General features: G+C 43.5%; 1 protein-coding gene across 2 annotated transcripts; it reads left to right on the forward strand.

The window, feature by feature from the left end:
- The first annotated feature begins 4,705 nt into the window (after positions 1-4,705).
- LOC118401881 (DDB1- and CUL4-associated factor 8-like) lies at positions 4,706-17,057 on the forward strand. 2 transcript variants are annotated; one of them, XM_035799541.2, is made up of 13 exons: positions 4,706-4,771; positions 5,593-5,663; positions 5,823-5,912; positions 6,163-6,794; positions 6,970-7,110; positions 7,300-7,394; positions 7,592-7,702; positions 7,794-7,924; positions 8,171-8,278; positions 8,428-8,558; positions 8,734-8,853; positions 8,985-9,101; positions 14,225-17,057. In XM_035799541.2, exons 1-13 carry the CDS (start codon positions 4,716-4,718, stop codon positions 14,330-14,332), a joined length of 1,911 nt encoding a protein of 636 aa, XP_035655434.1. In that variant the 5' UTR covers positions 4,706-4,715; the 3' UTR covers positions 14,333-17,057. The 2 variants fall into 2 exon arrangements, with proteins under 2 accessions (XP_035655434.1, XP_035655435.1); XM_035799542.2 differs by having other exon boundaries at positions 4,715-4,977.
- Positions 17,058-17,748: the final 691 nt, after the last annotated feature.

Raw genomic sequence — 17,748 nt, forward strand, 5'->3', positions numbered from 1 at the left:
GTTGATGCGTAAACTCATGCAACTGAAACGCACTGCCTACTATTAGGCAACAGCAGCCTCTAGTGGTGTAATATGGCATGGCAGCAAATATGTGCAGTAATTTGGAGCAAAGCAGCCTCTCAGGATCGCTAGTTTCTCCAGCCTATGGACTGTTTTGAAATTATTGCTTTGATTGATTGATGTTTTGATACGTTTGGCACATATACCATTGTGTTGTAAACAGAAACTGAAGACTTGGATTTAATTTAAGAACCTTTATTTTGGTCAGCAATTAACATATATTAAAAATAGTTTAACCAATTTTGATATATATGCTTGATCGCAAATGGGTCTTCCAAATGCACAATAACCCCAAGCATACTTCCAAAGTTGTGGCAAAATACCTTAAGGACAACAAAGTCAAGGTATTGGAGTGGCCATCACAAAGCCCTGACCTCAATCCCATAGAACATTTGTGGGCAGAACTGAAAAAGTGTGTGCGAGCAAGGACGCCTACAAACCTGACTCAGTTACACCAGCTCTGTCAGGAGTAATGGGCCAAGATTTACCCAACTTATTGTGGGAAGCTTGTGGAAAGCTACCCGAAACGTTTGACCCAAGTTAAACAATTGAAAGGCAATGCTACCAAATACTAGTTGAGTGTATGTAAACTTCTGACCCACTGGGAATGTGTAAAATCTGAAAAAAATCTAATCTGAAAAAAATAATATTCTCTGCTATTATTCTGACATTTCACATTCTTAAAATAAAGTGGTGATCATAACTGACTTAAGATGGATTTTTTTACTGGGATTTAATGTCAGGAGTTGTGAAAAACGGAGTTTAAATGTATTTGGCTAAGGTGTATGTAAACTTCCGACTTCAACTCTACATAGGGCAGCAATCAATTTTTTTTTTAAATTACATTTTATTTCACCTTTATTTAACCAGGTAGACTAGTTGAGAACAAGTTCTCATTTACAACTGCGACCTGGCCAAGATAAAGCACAGCAGATTGACACATACAACAACACAGAGATACACATGGAATAAACAAACATACAGTCAATAATACAGTAGAAAAAAAAGGTGTATACACAGTGTGTGCAAATGAGGTAAGATAAGGGAGTAAAGTTAATGAATAGGCCATGGTGGCGAAGTAATTACAATATAGCAATTAAACACTGGAATGGTAGATGTGCAGAAGATGACTGTGCAAGTGGAGATACTGGGGTGCAAAGGAGCAAGATAAATAAATAAATACAGTATGAGATGAGATAGTTGGATGGGCTGTCTACAGATGGGCTACGTACAGGTGCAGTGATAGTGAGGGAGATATGAGTCTCCAGCTTCAGTGATTTTTGTAGTTCGTTCCAGTGATTGGCAGCAGAGAGGCGGGGCTTTACCTAGCAGAGACTTGTGATTTGGATTGGAGATGCTTAATGTGAGTCTGGAAGGAGAGCTTACAGTCTAACTAGACACCTGAGGAGTGGCTTCCATCTGGCCACTCTACCATAAAGGCCTGATTAGTGGAGTGCTGCAGAGATGGTTGTCTTCTGGAAGGTTCTCTTGTCTCTACAGAGGAACTCTAGAGCTCCAGAGCTCTGACCATGTATAGACAAGAGCAGCTTATGGACATATGTTTTAAAAGTCACACATAGCCGTATCAGTACAGACACACAAAATACAGTATCTAGGTCAGATAGGGGAGAGGGGTTGTGCCATGAGGTGTTGCTTTATCTGTGTTTTGAAACCAGGTTTGCTGTTCACTTGAGTAATCTGAGATGGAACGGAGTTCCATGCAATCATGGCTCTGTATAATTCAGTACATTTTCTTGAATTTTCTCTGGATTTGCAGACTGGGAAAAGGCCCCTGGTGGCATGTCTAGAAGGGTAAGTCTGTATATCAGAGTTGTGTGTAAATTGACTATGCAAACCATTTGGAAATTTCAACATATTCATGTTTCTTATCAAAATAAGTGCAGCCAGTCTCTTCTCTACCTTTTGCCAAGAGAGACTGGCATGCATAGTATTGATATTAGCCCTCTGATTACACTGAAGAGCAAGATATGCCTATCTCCACCTTTTACATAGATGCTAACAGGGTGAATAGGCCGTGGCTCGAGGGGCTGAGGTCCTTGATGATTTTCTTAGACTTTCTGTGACACCAGGTACTGTAGATGTTCTGGAGGGCATGGAGTGTGCGCCCGATGATGTGTTATGCTGACCACACCACCCTCTGGAGATCCCTGTGGCTGCAGGTATTGCAGTTGCCATACCAGGTGCTGATACAGCCTGACAGAATACATCTGTAGAAGTTTGTGAGGCCACATTTCTTCAACCTCCTGAAGTTGTCAGTGTGAAGGGACCATTTCAGGTCGAGGAACTTGAAACTTGTGACCATCTCCACTGCGGCCCCATCGATTTGGATGGGGGCATGCTCTCTCTGCTGTCTCCTGTAGTCCACGATCAGCTCCTTTGTTTTGTTGACGTTGATGGAGAAGTTATTTTCCTGGCATCGCTCAGCCAGGGCTCGCATCTCCTCCCTCTCGTCGTTGTTGGTAATTAGGCATACCAATGTTGTGTCTTCAGCAAACTTGACGATGGAGCTGGAGACGTGCGTGGCCACGCAGTCATGGGTGAACAGGGAGTACAGTAGGGCGCCAATGCAGGCACCCCTGTGGGGCCCCTGTGTTGAGGATCAGCGTGGCGGAGGTGTTGTTGCCTACCTTCATACCCTGGGGTTGGTCCGTCAGGTAGTCTAGGACCCAGTAGCTCAGGGAGGGGTTCCGACCCAGAGCCCTGAGCTTAATGATGAGCTGGAGGGCACTATGATGTTGAATGCTATTCTTACATAGGTACCCCCCAGTGGTGTGGAGGCTGTGCTTTGGCAAAGTGGGTGGGGTTATATCCTTCCTGTTCGGCCCTGTCCGGGGGTGTCCTCGGATGGGGCCACAGTGTCTCCTGACCCCTCCTGTCTCAGCCTCCAGTATTTATGCTGCAGTAGTTTATGTGTCGGGGGTCAGTTTGTTATATTTGGAGTACTTCTCCTGTCCTATTCGGTGTCCTGTGTAAATTTAAGTGTGCTCTCTCTAATTCTCTCTTTCTCTCTTTCTTTCTCTCTCTCGGAGGACCTGAGCCCTAGGACCATGCATCGGGACTACCTGACATGATGACTCCTTGCTGTCCCCAGTCCACCTGGCCGTGCTGCTGCTCCAGTTTCAACTGTTCTGCCTTATTATTATTGGACCATGCTGGTCATTTATGAACATTTGAACATCTTGGCTATGTTCTGTTATAATCTCCACCCGGCACAGCCAGAAGAAGACTGGCCACCCCACATAGCCTGGTTCCTCTCTAGGTTTCGTCCTAGGTTTTGGCCTTTCTAGGGAGTTTTTCCTAGCCACCGTGCTTCTACACCTGCATTGCTTGCTGTTTGGGGTTTTAGGCTGGGTTTCTGTACAGCACTTTGAGATATCAGCTGATGTACGAAGGGCTATATAAATACATTTGATTTGATTTGATTTGATCCACCACTCTCATTGAGCGGATTTAATTAAGCTGACTCGGGTTATACAAGGCTATGGCCTCATGTGAACGGGCGAAGCTGGTGAGGAAGGTTCGCCTTGCACAAATCTAACAGCAATCTGTGCCGCTCTGTCATGTTGTCAACAAGGTAGCATGATGCATCATTCAGAAATGTACAACATCTCTTTTCCATAAAATCCTAACCTTTTCCTAACCTCAACCTAATTATCCTATCCTGCAAAGTTAATTATCCTAACCTGCTGTGTTAGTTCTTCTAACATGCTATGTAGAATCATTTCAGACACAACCGTAGATGCCATTAGTTACCGAGAAACCATCAGTGTCACCACACATGTTCCAGAATGCAATCACTTCACCCGATGCAAACTAATCGAATAACCTCAATCTTCTCCGCCGCCTTAGACTGTTAATTTAAAGGTTGGTGGTTTGAAATCACCCAGGCCCGAAAGCTTTTCCGAGTTATTCAATTGTAATAATAAATTACATAACAATTGATAGGGTATAATTGGTATGTGGATCAATCAATCATGCGTAATACGATGCCATTTTGAGTGTCCTACAGGTGGGAAACAATTTTCACCTAACTTCACTTTTTTACATTGTAATGGGAATTTTAATGTTTGTTGCTTTTCTTATAACTAATTTCTGTGTTCTATTCATGTGCTGTTCTATAAACCAATTTCTGTGTTCATGCAAGTGGCTGACTGAATGAATCCTCCCTATCAGTAGCTGCAATTTGGCAGTACGCCCAGACCTTGTTTTGAGAACGAAAGATATCTCAGTTTCAAGGTCTCAGCTGAGAGAGAAGAAGCCTCTTGAGCTATTGGTCTGCCACATGTTATGAACCTGTATTGGTTGGTCACATGAATTAAACAAAATGATAATGCTTAATTAATTATGCTAAATCATGCAAATATAGCTTGTCTGTTATAGCCGTGTATGAGGCAACTGCTGGGACTGCCCAGGGAGAGCTCCTGATTGACATGTGTACTATGGTGCATTGAGTTGGTTGGGACCTCTCCAGCGCGCTGACAAATAAACAATGATTCATTTCAGATTGACTTTGAGTGTCCCTGTGTAAGAATTTCCACAACAACATATTCACAATATTTACATTTGATGACACGGTACATTATTTATATACAGACCCACATTTCCGGAGAAAGAAATCCTTCGCCGGAAAAGGAATGACCGAAAAACAGAAGCTGAACGGTCAAAACATAAACAGAGCTAGCACACACTCGTGAGCGCACATAGTCTTTAATTTGACTGTTTCTTTTGACACGCATTCTTCATGTCGTGTGTTTTTACTCCAAGATTTTCTATAGCTATAGCTAGCTAAGTAACGTCAGTATAGTAGGTTGAAGACAGTAAATCTGCGCAGAAGATTAGAACAAACTACGTACTGTAGCTAGCTACGCTCGTTGGGCCTACGACTTGTAGTTAGAGGTAACATCTTTAGCTAGCATGCCAGCCATTGCTGTTTACTTCTTTTAACTGGCGTGAAATTGGTCAAACTCCTGAACAAAGTTGAACTAAATGTACCAAAATGTGTACATTGGCTAATCCAATCAACTAACAGAATAAGTAGTTAACATTATCTCTACAGCAGAATGGACATGGAGGCCAGTCAGCTGTTTTGACTTTTGTTAAATGTCAGTGTTGCTGCAGCAGCTAGCTAAGATTAGTTGGACAGCTAACGTTAGCTAGCTAACTTGCTTCCAATTCCAAACTACAGGCTGCAAGTCCTATGTTAGCTAACTAGAGACTGGCAGCTAGTGTCATGTGTTAGTGTGCACTCGATTTAATTTAGTTGCTGATATGTTAGGTTGGCTAGTTTGCAAGATTTCCAATCATACCGTGACTTGAGAACATAATTCGTTCAGCAGTCACAACTAGCTGACTTGTTGAGTGACATGTCATGCTACCTTGCTTTAATGAAGGCCATGTCAGTTGTTTGGACATATTGCAATTACTGGCAATCTATATGTATTATTATTATTAGGAGTTTTCAAAAGCAGCTGGTAGACTAATTCATTTGACCCTGCCTCGGTTTCATTCCAGGCTCTCCTCCTGTCCACACGAAGAGAGAAGCAGGATGGCTGAGGCAGATGGTAAATCCAGTGAGCTTAATGGTGAGGGATCACGTAGGCCTCACTGATCACCCAGGCCTCACTGTTGCCGACTGGGAATACGAACATACACTGTTGTACTACTACTAGTAAGACACACTACCAGAGCCAGCTACGTAAGACTAATGCGAATGTGTGGCCATATCTGTGTGTGTTTGTCAGGTGGGTCTGAGGAGCCAGATCCAGGAGAGGACCAGCGTGGGGAGGGAGATGCTTCCACAGCCACAGAGGAGCAGTCTGACTCTCAAGCAGGTAATCAATCATAGACTCAAACAAGAGGGACAGGCTGGCTCTCAAGCAGTTAATCAGACTCAAACCAGTGCAGTATAAGAGAACTGTTGCTGTCATAGTCCAACATGTAGCCACAACACACAGGACACCATAACTGTGACATTATACACTCTACAAACAATTTGTTTTACAGTGGATAAGTTTCCTCCCTGCTTCTTGACAGTAGTGCTTTTTTTGTCAATGTGTGACAACTTCCTCATCTTTCCCTCAGCTCCCAAAAAGGCAGAAGACAGAGCTAAGGACAAGCCAATGCCAGATGCAGAGGGTGAGAGGGTGCTTGGCGAGGGAGAGGAGGAGGAAGACACGGACAGCGTGGACGGCAGCGGCCTCTATTCCCTGAACGAGGAAGGGGAGCGAGATGGTGAGGGGGGTAGAAGAGAGCGAGTGAAGGAGAGAGATGCAGGTAAGAGGGCCGCCAGAAAGAGGAACCGCCCGAGCGGTGGCACCGCTCACCACTCCTCCAGCTCTGAAGTGGAGGATGATGAGGAGGAGGAAGAGCAAGAAGAGGAAGACGAGCAGGCCATGGACGTGTGGCTGGGGGCGGAGCTGCGTGATCTTGGCAAGCCATCATGGCGGGCGGTGTCCTCCCTGCGGTTGAGGGAGATTGGCCGGGGCTCGCACCAGTTTGTGAGACGTGTGTGTGGCGCACGGGGGCTGGTCCAGAGGCTGGAGCTACAAGGGCGCCTGGAGAGACACACCGGCTGTGTGAACACCCTGCACTTTAACCCCTCAGGCACACGCCTGGCTTCTGGCAGTGATGACCTACGAGTGGTGGTGTGGGACTGGGCACGTCGTCGGGCTGAGCTGGAGTTTGACAGTGGGCATAAGAGCAATGTCTTTCAGGTGAGGAGGAGAGCACAATCAGGCTAGGTGAGGGTGAGACCGTAGAAAGGAGGGGAACACTTCTGGTGTTGTTGACACCCATTGAGAAACCATGTGAAAAATATGAAAGGAAAGCTAGAAATATGGTTCAGGACCTTTTTGAGAGATGTTGAAATGTACCTTTCTTCCTCCAAAGGCCAAGTTTCTTCCCCACAGTGGAGATTCAACTCTGGCCATGTGTGCCCGGGACGGTCAGATTAGAGTGGCTGAGCTCTCTGCCATGCAACGCTGCAAGAACACCAAGAGAGTGGCTCAGCATAAAGGGGCAGCACACAAGGTATGGTTGTATCGTGTTAATGAGTCTGGCTACTGGTCTTACTGGCCTGACTTTGGCGGCATCTCAAACGACACCCTTTCCTCCATACTGTGGGGAATGGGTTGTCATATAAGATGCGGCCGTTCTAAGCCTTTTTTAGCTGAAAGCTGAGTTGATTTAAGTATGTTGTGTTTACTCTGTGTGTGTCAGCTGGCCCTGGAGCCAGACTCTCCCTGCTGTTTTCTGTCGGCTGGAGAGGATGCTGTGGTGTTTGGCATCGACCTTCGCCTCGACCGGCCTGCCAAGTGAGTGACATCACATGTCTGTCTGATATGCAAGTGTTAACGTCATTACTGCAAGATCGCCTGGATGTTACTGTACTAAGGCCATTTGTTTTTCCTGATCATGTGACCAGTCTGGGATAAACTTAAGTCCCAATGTAGAACATAACAGCCTTTTAACCCTTTTCTACTATTTGTTTCCTCTTTTCCTTTTCTCTCAGTAAGCTGGTGGTGGTGAAGGAGGGGGATAAGAAAGTGGGGTTGTATACCATCTTTGTGAATCCTGTCAACACACATCACTTTGCTGTGGGAGGGAGAGATCAGTATGTCAGGTTAGACTCAAATCCCTCTTGTGTCCGTAAAGCAAAAGAAGTGCATTGTCTTGGATTGTCTCTTACCTCTCCTCACCTTCTATCTCTGTAGGATCTATGATCAGAGGAAGATAAATGAGAATGTTAATAATGGCGTACTGAAGAAGTTCTGTCCATCTCACCTGGTGTCCAGCGAGTCCAAAACTAACATAACCTGCTTACTGTACAGTCACGATGGAACAGGTAAAACACAAGGACTCAAGCACACTTTTATTCGAAGTCTGAGTTCCTCTGGCTCTTGCTGTTATGACTGTCCTCATGTTTGTCCTCCCCATCAGTGACCAGGGATAGAAATGCCATGAATAGAGCAGAGGTGATTCCTTATTCTACATATGAGAGGAATGCTTTGTTCTACATAGGCTATTTCTATCTCTATGTTCCAAAATTTGTGTCCAGCTGAATGCGTCCCATGTCTGTCAATCTCTTCAGAGCTCCTGACTAGTTACAATGATGAGGACATCTACTTGTTTGACTCCAGCCACAGTGATGGTGCAGATTATTGCAGGCGATACAAGGGCCATCGCAACAACGCTACAGGTACTGAGTTAAAAGGGGAATGAATGATTATGAACTAGTCAATTATAAGTAACACGAACACTGGTGTTTTACCATGCTATAACTGTGACATCCAGTATAATACTCTCTCGCTGTCTCTTTCCCTCCCCCTGTATTTTTCCATCTCACAGTGAAGGGGGTTAACTTCTATGGTCCTAGCAGTGAGTTTGTGATCAGTGGCAGCGATTGTGGACACATCTACCTGTGGGACAAGGTCTCAGCTCGCATAGTCCAGTTCATGGAGGGAGACAAAGGAGGAGTGGTGAGAGGGAGAGATGGTGTGTGGGTGGGAAGATGTATGATGGCCAAAGGAAATGGCTTGATAATGGGCAGGTGCAAGTAAAACCCTTAAATGAAATTGAACACTATCAGTTTCACAGTTTTATGCTCACTCACTAATCGGTCTGTCCTTTGACTCTCTCAACTTCTTCTCCAAGGTGAACTGCCTAGAGCCCCACCCTCACCTTCCAGGTCTGGCCACCAGTGGTCTGGATCATGATGTTAAACTTTGGGCCCCCACTGCCGAGAACCCCACAGGGCTCAAGGGCCTCAAAGACGTACGGTGGTTCATACCATTGATTCCACACACACAAACCTCAACATATCCCAAACATCCCACGGCATATAGGCTTGGATTCTGCATACCAAAGCTGTGAGTTTTGATGTGACTGGTGTTGTGGTCGTTCAGGTGATGAAGAAGAACAAGCGTGAGCGTGACGAGGACACTGTTCGACATGGAGATCAGTACGACACACAGCTCCTGTGGTTCCTCATGAGACACATGAGAAACAGACGGTCCCAGAGGGTGAGTGGAACAAACCATAACACTGTAAGGGTTGTGTATGCTATAGCCAGACCGATATGTGATTTTTTTGGGATCCGATTTTAGTGGAAATATTTACCGATAACTGATATCTATTTTTATTAATATCACTGGATAGCACCAAAAATATGATTTTATTTTTGAATGAAAAACTGTTACTCGTGAAAGGAGGATGAACTGCACTGATTCCAGCTAAAAATGAGCCTCTGAAGACTGCCTCATGCTATCCAGCTGGAAAACAAAATACCCATACATTGACAATGTGTACTATCTAGCTTCAGTATGTGTTAATCGATTGTAGGGCTGTAGCTACTGAATTCTGTTGTCACTTGAAAGGAAAAGCATAAATCAAGCGCTATTTTGAACCTGCTATGTTTTTGTAAGGTCTCTGAAAACATTTGAATGACAGAGCTTGCGGAATACCCTTCTCAAAGAGCAAATATAACACCAGATTTCACAGGCTTCACTAAAGGGCTGTAACGTTAACACTACTACAGAATTGAACATTCTTAGCTCGGCACTTGCTTTACATTTGGGCATAGCATCCATTGTTTGTCACGGCGCCAACACCCTACTATTACATATAACCGTATATGGCCAGTGCTAATTTTGGTTAGTTTGAGCTGACAAGCTTCTTATCTTCTCAGCACTGACTAGAAGCAGTAACAGTTAGTTCACAATTGTTCACTCTCTCTGACTGGTGTAGTTTCGTTGGCTGATAGTGTCCTGTCTTGCTGTAGCGCTCCAAGGCATGATAGCTATGAAATGATTAACAGGGTACCGCTTGCTATAAGGCAACAAAAAAACTACAAAAATATATGCAGTTTAACTCATCCGTGGACGAATGAGGGTAATACCTGTTAATTGTCAGAAAAGCATGTCGCACACATTGTAAAATTCAGTCTTATTACACACGCATCTCAACACTTAACCATGTCATTTTCAGTCCGTTTACATTGTTTCATTGAGGAAATAAGAGTTTGTCACTGGGTGCTCTCCATTCTTCTCAATAGAAAAGTAGTTTGGCTGAGTCTTATTCTTCAGTGTTCATTGGGACCCTGCTGGGTCTCTGTCTCCAACAGGCCGTCTCAGTACCATTCGATTAAACTTACCACACGTGACCTGATAGGAACTTTGGTGTAGACTAGAGGTGTGAGATAAGCAAAAGAGGGGAAGGTTGATTCCTGCTGGGAGCTTGTTATGAGTGCTCCCCTCCTTTGTTCTCTGGCCAGTGATGAGGCCCTTGTGTATTCTCGTTGGCGTGGATGTTAATTTGACGCTCTTCTACATCGTCCTCTGTTGACCATCCTTTGAGGGCTGGACTGTTGAAGCTGATGAACAAATGGATCAGAGCATCAACAGCATTTGACATCAAATCAAATCAAATTTATTTATATAGCCCTTCGTACATCAGCTGATATCTCAAAGTGCTGTACAGAAACCCAGCCTAAAACCCCAAACAGCAAGCAATGCAGGTGTAGAAGCACGGTGGCTAGGAAAAACTCCCTAGAAAGGCCAAAACTAGAGAGGAACCAGGCTATGTGGGGTGGCCAGTCCTCTTCTGGCTGTGCCGGGTGGAGATTATAACAGAACATGGCCAAGATGTTCAAATGTTTATAAATGACCAGCATGGTCGAATAATAATAAGGCAGAACAGTTGAAACTGGAGCAGCAGCACAGTCAGGTGGACTGGGGACAGCAAGGAGTCATCATGTCAGGTAGTCCTGGGGCATGGTCCTAGGGCTCAGGTCCTCCGAGAGAGAAAAAGAAAGAGATAAGGAGAGAATTAGAGAACGCACACTTAAATTCACTGAGGACACCGAATAGGACAGGAGAAGTACTCCAGATATAACAAACTGACCCTAGCCCCCCGACACATAAACTACTGCAGCATAAATACTGGAGGCTGAGACAGAAGGGGTCAGGAGACACTGTGGCCCCATCCGAGGACACCCCCGGACAGGGCCAAACAGGAAGGATATAACCCCACCCACTTTGCCAAAGCACAGCCCCCACACCACTAGAGGGATATTTTCAACCACCAACTTACCATCCTGAGACAAGGCTGAGTATAGCCCACAAAGATCTCCGCCACGGCACAACCCAAGGGGGGGGGGGCGCCAACCCAGACAGGATGACCACAACAGTGAATCAACCCACTCAGGTGACGCACCCCCTCCGGGGACGGCATGAGAGAGCCCCAGTAAGCCAGTGACTCAGCCCCTGTAATAGGGTTAGAGGCAGAGAATCCCAGTGGAAAGAGGAGAACCGGCCAGGCAGCGACAGCAAGGGCGGTTCGTTGCTCCAGAGCCTTTCCGTTCACCCTCCCACTCCTGGGCCAGACTACACTCAATCATATGACCCACTGAAGAGATGAGTCTTCAGTAAAGACATCATCTTTTCTTCTCCCCACATTTGATATGAGCTTGTAAATGTATATTTAATCAAGGTAGAGGAAAGACATGAACCTAGTGAGTGGGTCTTTTAAAATAATTAAATCCTATTCAAGGTAATTATAGTTGATTCTAGGTTGTCATTTATGAGCAACACTAAAATGGGTTCTTGGTTGTAAGCTGTGAAGAGGGTAGGGGACCTAAAGAAATAAGGGTGGTTAACCGGTGTATCAGTCTGCCCAAAATCTACATTACTGAGGACAGGTTTAGGCGTGTTGATAAAGATGTTATCAATGAGGGGTTTAGCGGAAAACAGTGGAAGCTGTCTGTTCAATGTCTAGAAAGGAAAAGGGTTAATCCCTCACACTTACTAGAAAACCTATCTCTCGCCTCAGAGTTGACATGGATTGGAGTCACTGCATTCTGAATTCCTTCAGTGAATTTACGCACGTTTACCATTTGTACTTGGGAGTTGTCATGGGTCCTAACCAATGATGTGTATAAACCCTGGATGACTGGCAGGGGGCGCTGTATTAAAGCCACAGGGCTGCCATCTTGGCGGCACTCAATTGTAATAAAAAATGTAAAAAATCATATTTTGGAAGCTATAGAAATGCATTAATGTCTACATTAGTTTTTGACATGTTTGTTCTACTACAGACACCTTAATTAATGCATACGTTTAAAATATATTATGTGAGCTAAACATAAAAAATAAAACATTTTCCTGAAGGTATTTTCTTTTTAGTACTAATGTTACTGTTCTCACTACAACAACAAAATAAATGCATGTAATTTTGTCCTTTAACATTTTAATTGAAATACTGTAGAATTCCATTCTTTCCCTTGGAGGACTGCTCATACTAGGGAGTGCCAATATGGCCAACCGGCACCTTCAATACAGCATCAGCAATCCAGGGTTTATATACGTCATTGGTCCTACCTCGACAAATTCTGACAGAGGGAACTTTGAGTGCTGAATGCAGGTTGACTACGAGGAACGGACCCTCAAGTTTTACGAAAAACATTAAAAGATAACACACAACCATGAATTATTTTCTGCCTAACCAATACGATTCTGAGTCTACCTAAAATGCAGTTCACCCCGCTGGAATTCTTTCTGAGTTGCTTTGTAAAGAGGCTGTAACTGGTTGAAATGGGCAGCAAACTATGCAGCTTTTGCCTCTTTAGGGACATCTTGCGTCATCTGGCCAATGGTCTCTTAAGTCGTTCCTGAGAGGCTATACCCCTGCAAGAGATGCATGTACACATAAAAGAGCTTGTTTGCTCTGGAAAATGCATATACAAAATGATGAATGGTTCTGCATTGGGTGTGTACTGTAAATACAAAGGGTTTTATGGCCTTGGAAAAGGTGTGCACCAATTATATTGGGCGGCAGTAAGAAATCACTAATTGAGTTCCAGTCAGATGGTTGAAATCAAAAAGGGAAATTAGATCAATGTAAATAACTAAGACTCATATGGAATGCGCAGAGATTAGTGTTCACTTAATGTCTACGCCTACAGACTGGGAAAAGAGTGGGTTATTAATCATATGGGTTAACCTTAACCCTGGGGCAAATTGGGTGACAAGTGGAGGTTGTGTAGCCTGTAATGCATAGGTTTTGATCAGTAACAATGTTAATATGCTCCTGAAACAAAAACTGTACGCATAACTTATTAAAGAGCAGGGCACTTTCAGACATAATAGTGTTAGATTTTCACTAATGTAATTGTCAATCTAAATGATGGCTCAAGGTCAAGTTACGCTAGTATGGACAATTGAGGTAGAGCAGTGTCATTTAGTAGCAGAAAACCATTCGCAATACCAGTGGACCTCAAATATTAATTGGGTAAAACGATGTTACACCTAATTCAAAGAGAAGCTGTGACTTTGATAACGTTATCACTTACTACTAGAACATTTTAATTATGACTCAGTCCACTGAAGTCTCGGGGAGGGAGTTTCTCTCAATTAGCAAGGGGTCTGAAACATTATCATCAGTAGCATCACACCCCAAGGGAAAACTTTTAAGTAATAGCGTTAGCTTATTCAACACCAAAGCAACCATTTGAATTGTTAAATCAAGTAAAATCTTATGCAGTTTACACACACAAAAATGATTAAGGGTGACTAACTTCTAGGGTAAAACCTTAACACGTCACAAGAAAAATGTAATGAGCCTACACTCTGGTAGGTGAGTGGCTGAGACTGGGAGGGAGGATGCTCCTCTGCACCACCCACCAGGTCTCTTCCAGTAATCAAACCAGAACATCTCTCTCTCTCTCCTCTCTTTCTCCAGGAGTATCTACAGGGAATATTGTGTTGAGCGTTCTCTTTCTCCAGGAGTATCTACAGGGAATATTGTTGAGCGTTCTCTGTCTGTCTTTCTCCAGGAGTATCTACAGGGAATATTGTGTTGAGCGTTCTCTTTCTCCAGGAGTATCTACAGGGAATATTGTGTTGAGCGTTCTCTTTCTCCAGGAGTATCTACAGGGAATATTGTGTTGAGCGTTCTCTTTCTCCAGGAGTATCTACAGGGAATATTGTTGAGCGTTCTCTGTCTGTCTTTCTCCAGGAGTATCTACAGGGAATATTGTGTTGAGCGTTCTCTTTCTCCAGGAGTATCTACAGGGAATATTGTGTTGAGCGTTCTCTGTCTCTCTTTCTCCCGCTTTATTTCTTTCCCTCTTTTTTTCTCTATTTCCTAGACACGTCGGGAGGGTGCAGAGGGAGACACTGATGAGTCATGGAGCTCTCCAGATTCCTCTGATGAAGAGGATGGAGGGCCAGACCACGTCCAGTGCATGTCCTCCTGAGCCAAAGAGATATACAAGCCAGCCACACACACACACACACTGCATTGCCCTGGTATTGATGCATATATGCAGGCACTATTGGCTCACACATGAACACTGAGACCATGAAGTAACAGTAAAAAGGTACACAGACACACACACATACATACATGCATACATACATACATGCATACAAACAACTGAAAGGGAGTGTGACTAGTATAGACAGACACAAAACCTCACTTCTAATCAGACAGGGAGTGATTGTAGGCAATTGTGTTCATGCACAGTCTGAGGGGAGGGGGCTGATACACTCTCAAACCTGATTTTGTTCTAACCAGTGTTCTAGGGAGGCTGATGAGTGCTCACATCCTTACACAACCAGTAAGACTCATCTACACCCACACTTATGCTCTGCCAAGCCAGAGAACAAAAGAACTTCAACATCACACACATCTCACAATCAGTTGTCCGTCATCGGCAATGCAGACGTTACCCCCCTCTCTTTCCCCTCTACTTTTCTGTTGGGGGATTTGAAAAAAGGGGTTGATGTACCTTCAGACCTTTTGATCAACCCTAAATTGTGATTCATTCATATTTTTTTTTCAAGGGCCAAACCAGAACCCCTAACAACCTCTCTAGGGTTAGCCTCAGAACATCTGCATGTGGTCAATCAGCTTAGCCTGCAGATGGCTCATACCTGGTGACTGCATCCCTTATACTCTGCTGTGTTTTTTTTTCACTCTCCCTCAGCCCAACGCCTTCCAACCCCCCCCACACCTCCCATCCCACGCTACTGAGTGCACTTTAATCAGGGATGTTTGGGTTTTATAGACAAAGTGTGCGCTGGGGGGGCCAACCATGCATTGTTATGAAACATTGGCTACGTTGGCTCCCCAGAACACCTCAGTAAAGTAAAGGTGCGTTGTAAAATGAGAGAGGTATTTGACTAGTTGTTTAGTTTGGGATATGCACTTAGCAGGAGTGTCTTGAACAGAGCTCCAGCTGAAAGATTCCCTTTCCTTCCATCAACTTAACCCCCTCCCTCCTTCACACTCCTCCTGGACGAGTACCCTGACCTAAGCCTCTACCTCCCTAAAGGCCTTCCCACGCTCTACGTCAAAATCTGTATTTTACCATTATTGCATGTCACACTGTGCGATGTTACCAAATTAAAATCTTGATATCAACCTGGCCAGATTGTACAATTTGCTTCAGTTTTGTCGTCACATTCTGCGATTGGCTATTACAACTTCAGCAGTGTATTTGATCTGTGCATGTGCCAGCACCAGCAGCGCAAGCCTCCCAAGCATATTCGGAGAAAATTAAAGTATGCGTCTTAGAAATAGTTTTTACATACAAATGTATATATGTCTGAATTCAGAATCAAATAGGCTTCCCAAAAATAACATGGTCGTTGTGGTGGAACTTTTATTTTGATTGGCGATTTTGAGCATTTATCAAAATCCCATCAAGTAGCCTGGTTTCAGATGTCATGTAAACAATATAATTAGGGAAATTGTTCTTGCAAAGCATGTAAATGTTTAAATCAAACTATTATATTAATCTGACTTAATGTGTGCATAATCAGTGTCAGCCATGTTCTTGTTAGTCGTAACACCAGCCACACAACACGATAAAGGCCCAACATTTCTGACACTGCTAGAACTTTGTTGAGCCATTGACACTGAACGACCCAAGATGTCCGACAATTGTTTACGACCTAAGAATTTGACCACGATGTGGATAATTTGGCTGTGATGGTAATATCGTGGCATAAGACGGCTGAAATCATAGTCTGTGCGAGCCTTAACCAATCTTTCTCTGAGAGTACACGTTATTGTGCTGGAGGGCTGCTCAGGAACACCTGAATGGTCTCATTGTGTATATATACAGTACATCCAAAAGGATTCTCACTTTTCTGTTTGAGGAGCCCTGAATATACATACATCCACGGCTCATGCCAGCTAGCAGTCTCTGCCAGAGTTCATATTCCGAAAAGGAGAAGCGGGGGTTTGATCAGTCTTTGGAGATCAAAACATCTGGGTAGCAGTGCTGATCTTGGATCTGTTCATATAATCTTATTCATTAAGATCTGAAACTGATCCTGGATCAGCACTCTTTGAGATGCTTTGTGGATACGGCCCAGATGTAAAGACTGCTGTTTGGCTCTCTTTGAACTTTGTTCCTCAAGCCATTCCTCAATCTGTATTTGAGGCCATCTGCCCTGTCAGACCTTCCGGGGGGACAGGAGGGAGGATCGATCTGCTTGCCAGTTGTTTTTGTTTGAGAGCGATAAAGTCCATCTTTTTCTCTTTTTGTATGAGATTATAAATGTTTGATGAATTCATGTACATATATTAAAACTGTATAGAAATAATCTTTAGCAATGTTTGACTTAAGAAAATGTAAAAATATGGGATTGATATTGATGCAAAGGTTTATTATATATGAGGACGAAGTACTTTTAAAATGAAGATACGAAGATGGTTTTAGTTTTTCTTCTGTAAATGACATCCCCAATTGTTAAGTATATCGGTAGGATTCAGTTAAACAATGAATCAAGTTTGGTTCATTTTCAATTTACAATTTTCTCTGTCCCGCTCCCTGTTTTTATTTGTTCTTGTATATATATTTAGGCTTTTGATGATTTATCCCACTGCTGCCTAATATTATGTTCTACCGTTTCAGTTGGAAACATGTATGATTTGTGCAATAAACAGAAGACTGTCCCTTGTTACTTTGACATTGGTTGTTTTTAATTTGTTCAGGCATCAGGCTCTGTTATCCAACAACTGAAGACACTTTTAAAAATATTATTTTAATGTATGATTTTAATGAGTTATATTTTTTCATTCTCCTGTCCTTGTTTATTACTTATTTTGTTTTAAGATGTGAAGCACTGTTACTTCTTTTGAAAAGCACTATATAAATAAAGTTAACTAGGAAGGAACTCAATTATTTAGAGTGAAACGGTATAGAATTTCACACAAAAAATACTTACGTTACACATGATTGTATAGTGGCTTTTGCCTAAGCCCCGAGGTATGGGGAACAACAAGTATGGATATATGATAGACGACTTGGCTTCCAGTAAGGTTTGTCTGTGTCCTTTAGCCATTTCTTCTAACTACTGTTATTTGTTGAACAGTGGAGGAGTTGCCTAATGCACAAACTGATCTGGCTAGTGGGCTAGAGACTACCCACATACTTGCTCAAACAGAAATCCACACACCCTTCAGCAAACCACTGGCTCTTTCTTGGCAGCAAGATAGACACACAAATGAAGAAAATATTTGAATCAATATCTTCTTCACTGATGAATACCTGGGAGACTATGTTGGCAAATAACTATGGGTCATTACCTTGTCTCAGAGCTCTCCTTGTACCGTAAAAGCAAATCCATGAGTGATGGATCCGAGCCAATGTCAAGTTTA

The sequence above is a fragment of the Oncorhynchus keta genome, chromosome 23 (assembly GCF_023373465.1).
Source record: "Oncorhynchus keta strain PuntledgeMale-10-30-2019 chromosome 23, Oket_V2, whole genome shotgun sequence".
NCBI classification, from domain to species: domain Eukaryota; kingdom Metazoa; phylum Chordata; class Actinopteri; order Salmoniformes; family Salmonidae; genus Oncorhynchus; species Oncorhynchus keta.

Bases quoted from the DNA above. Each gene is read 5' to 3' on its own strand.
- LOC118401881 (XM_035799541.2), top strand. From the start codon at position 4,716: ATGACCGAAAAACAGAAGCTGAACGGTCAAAACATAAACAGAGCTAGC. The intron at 5,664-5,822 runs GTGAGGGATCAC...TGTGTTTGTCAG, and splicing joins TAAATCCAGTGAGCTTAATG to GTGGGTCTGAGGAGCCAGAT. The intron at 7,703-7,793 runs GTTAGACTCAAA...CTATCTCTGTAG, and splicing joins GGGAGAGATCAGTATGTCAG to GATCTATGATCAGAGGAAGA.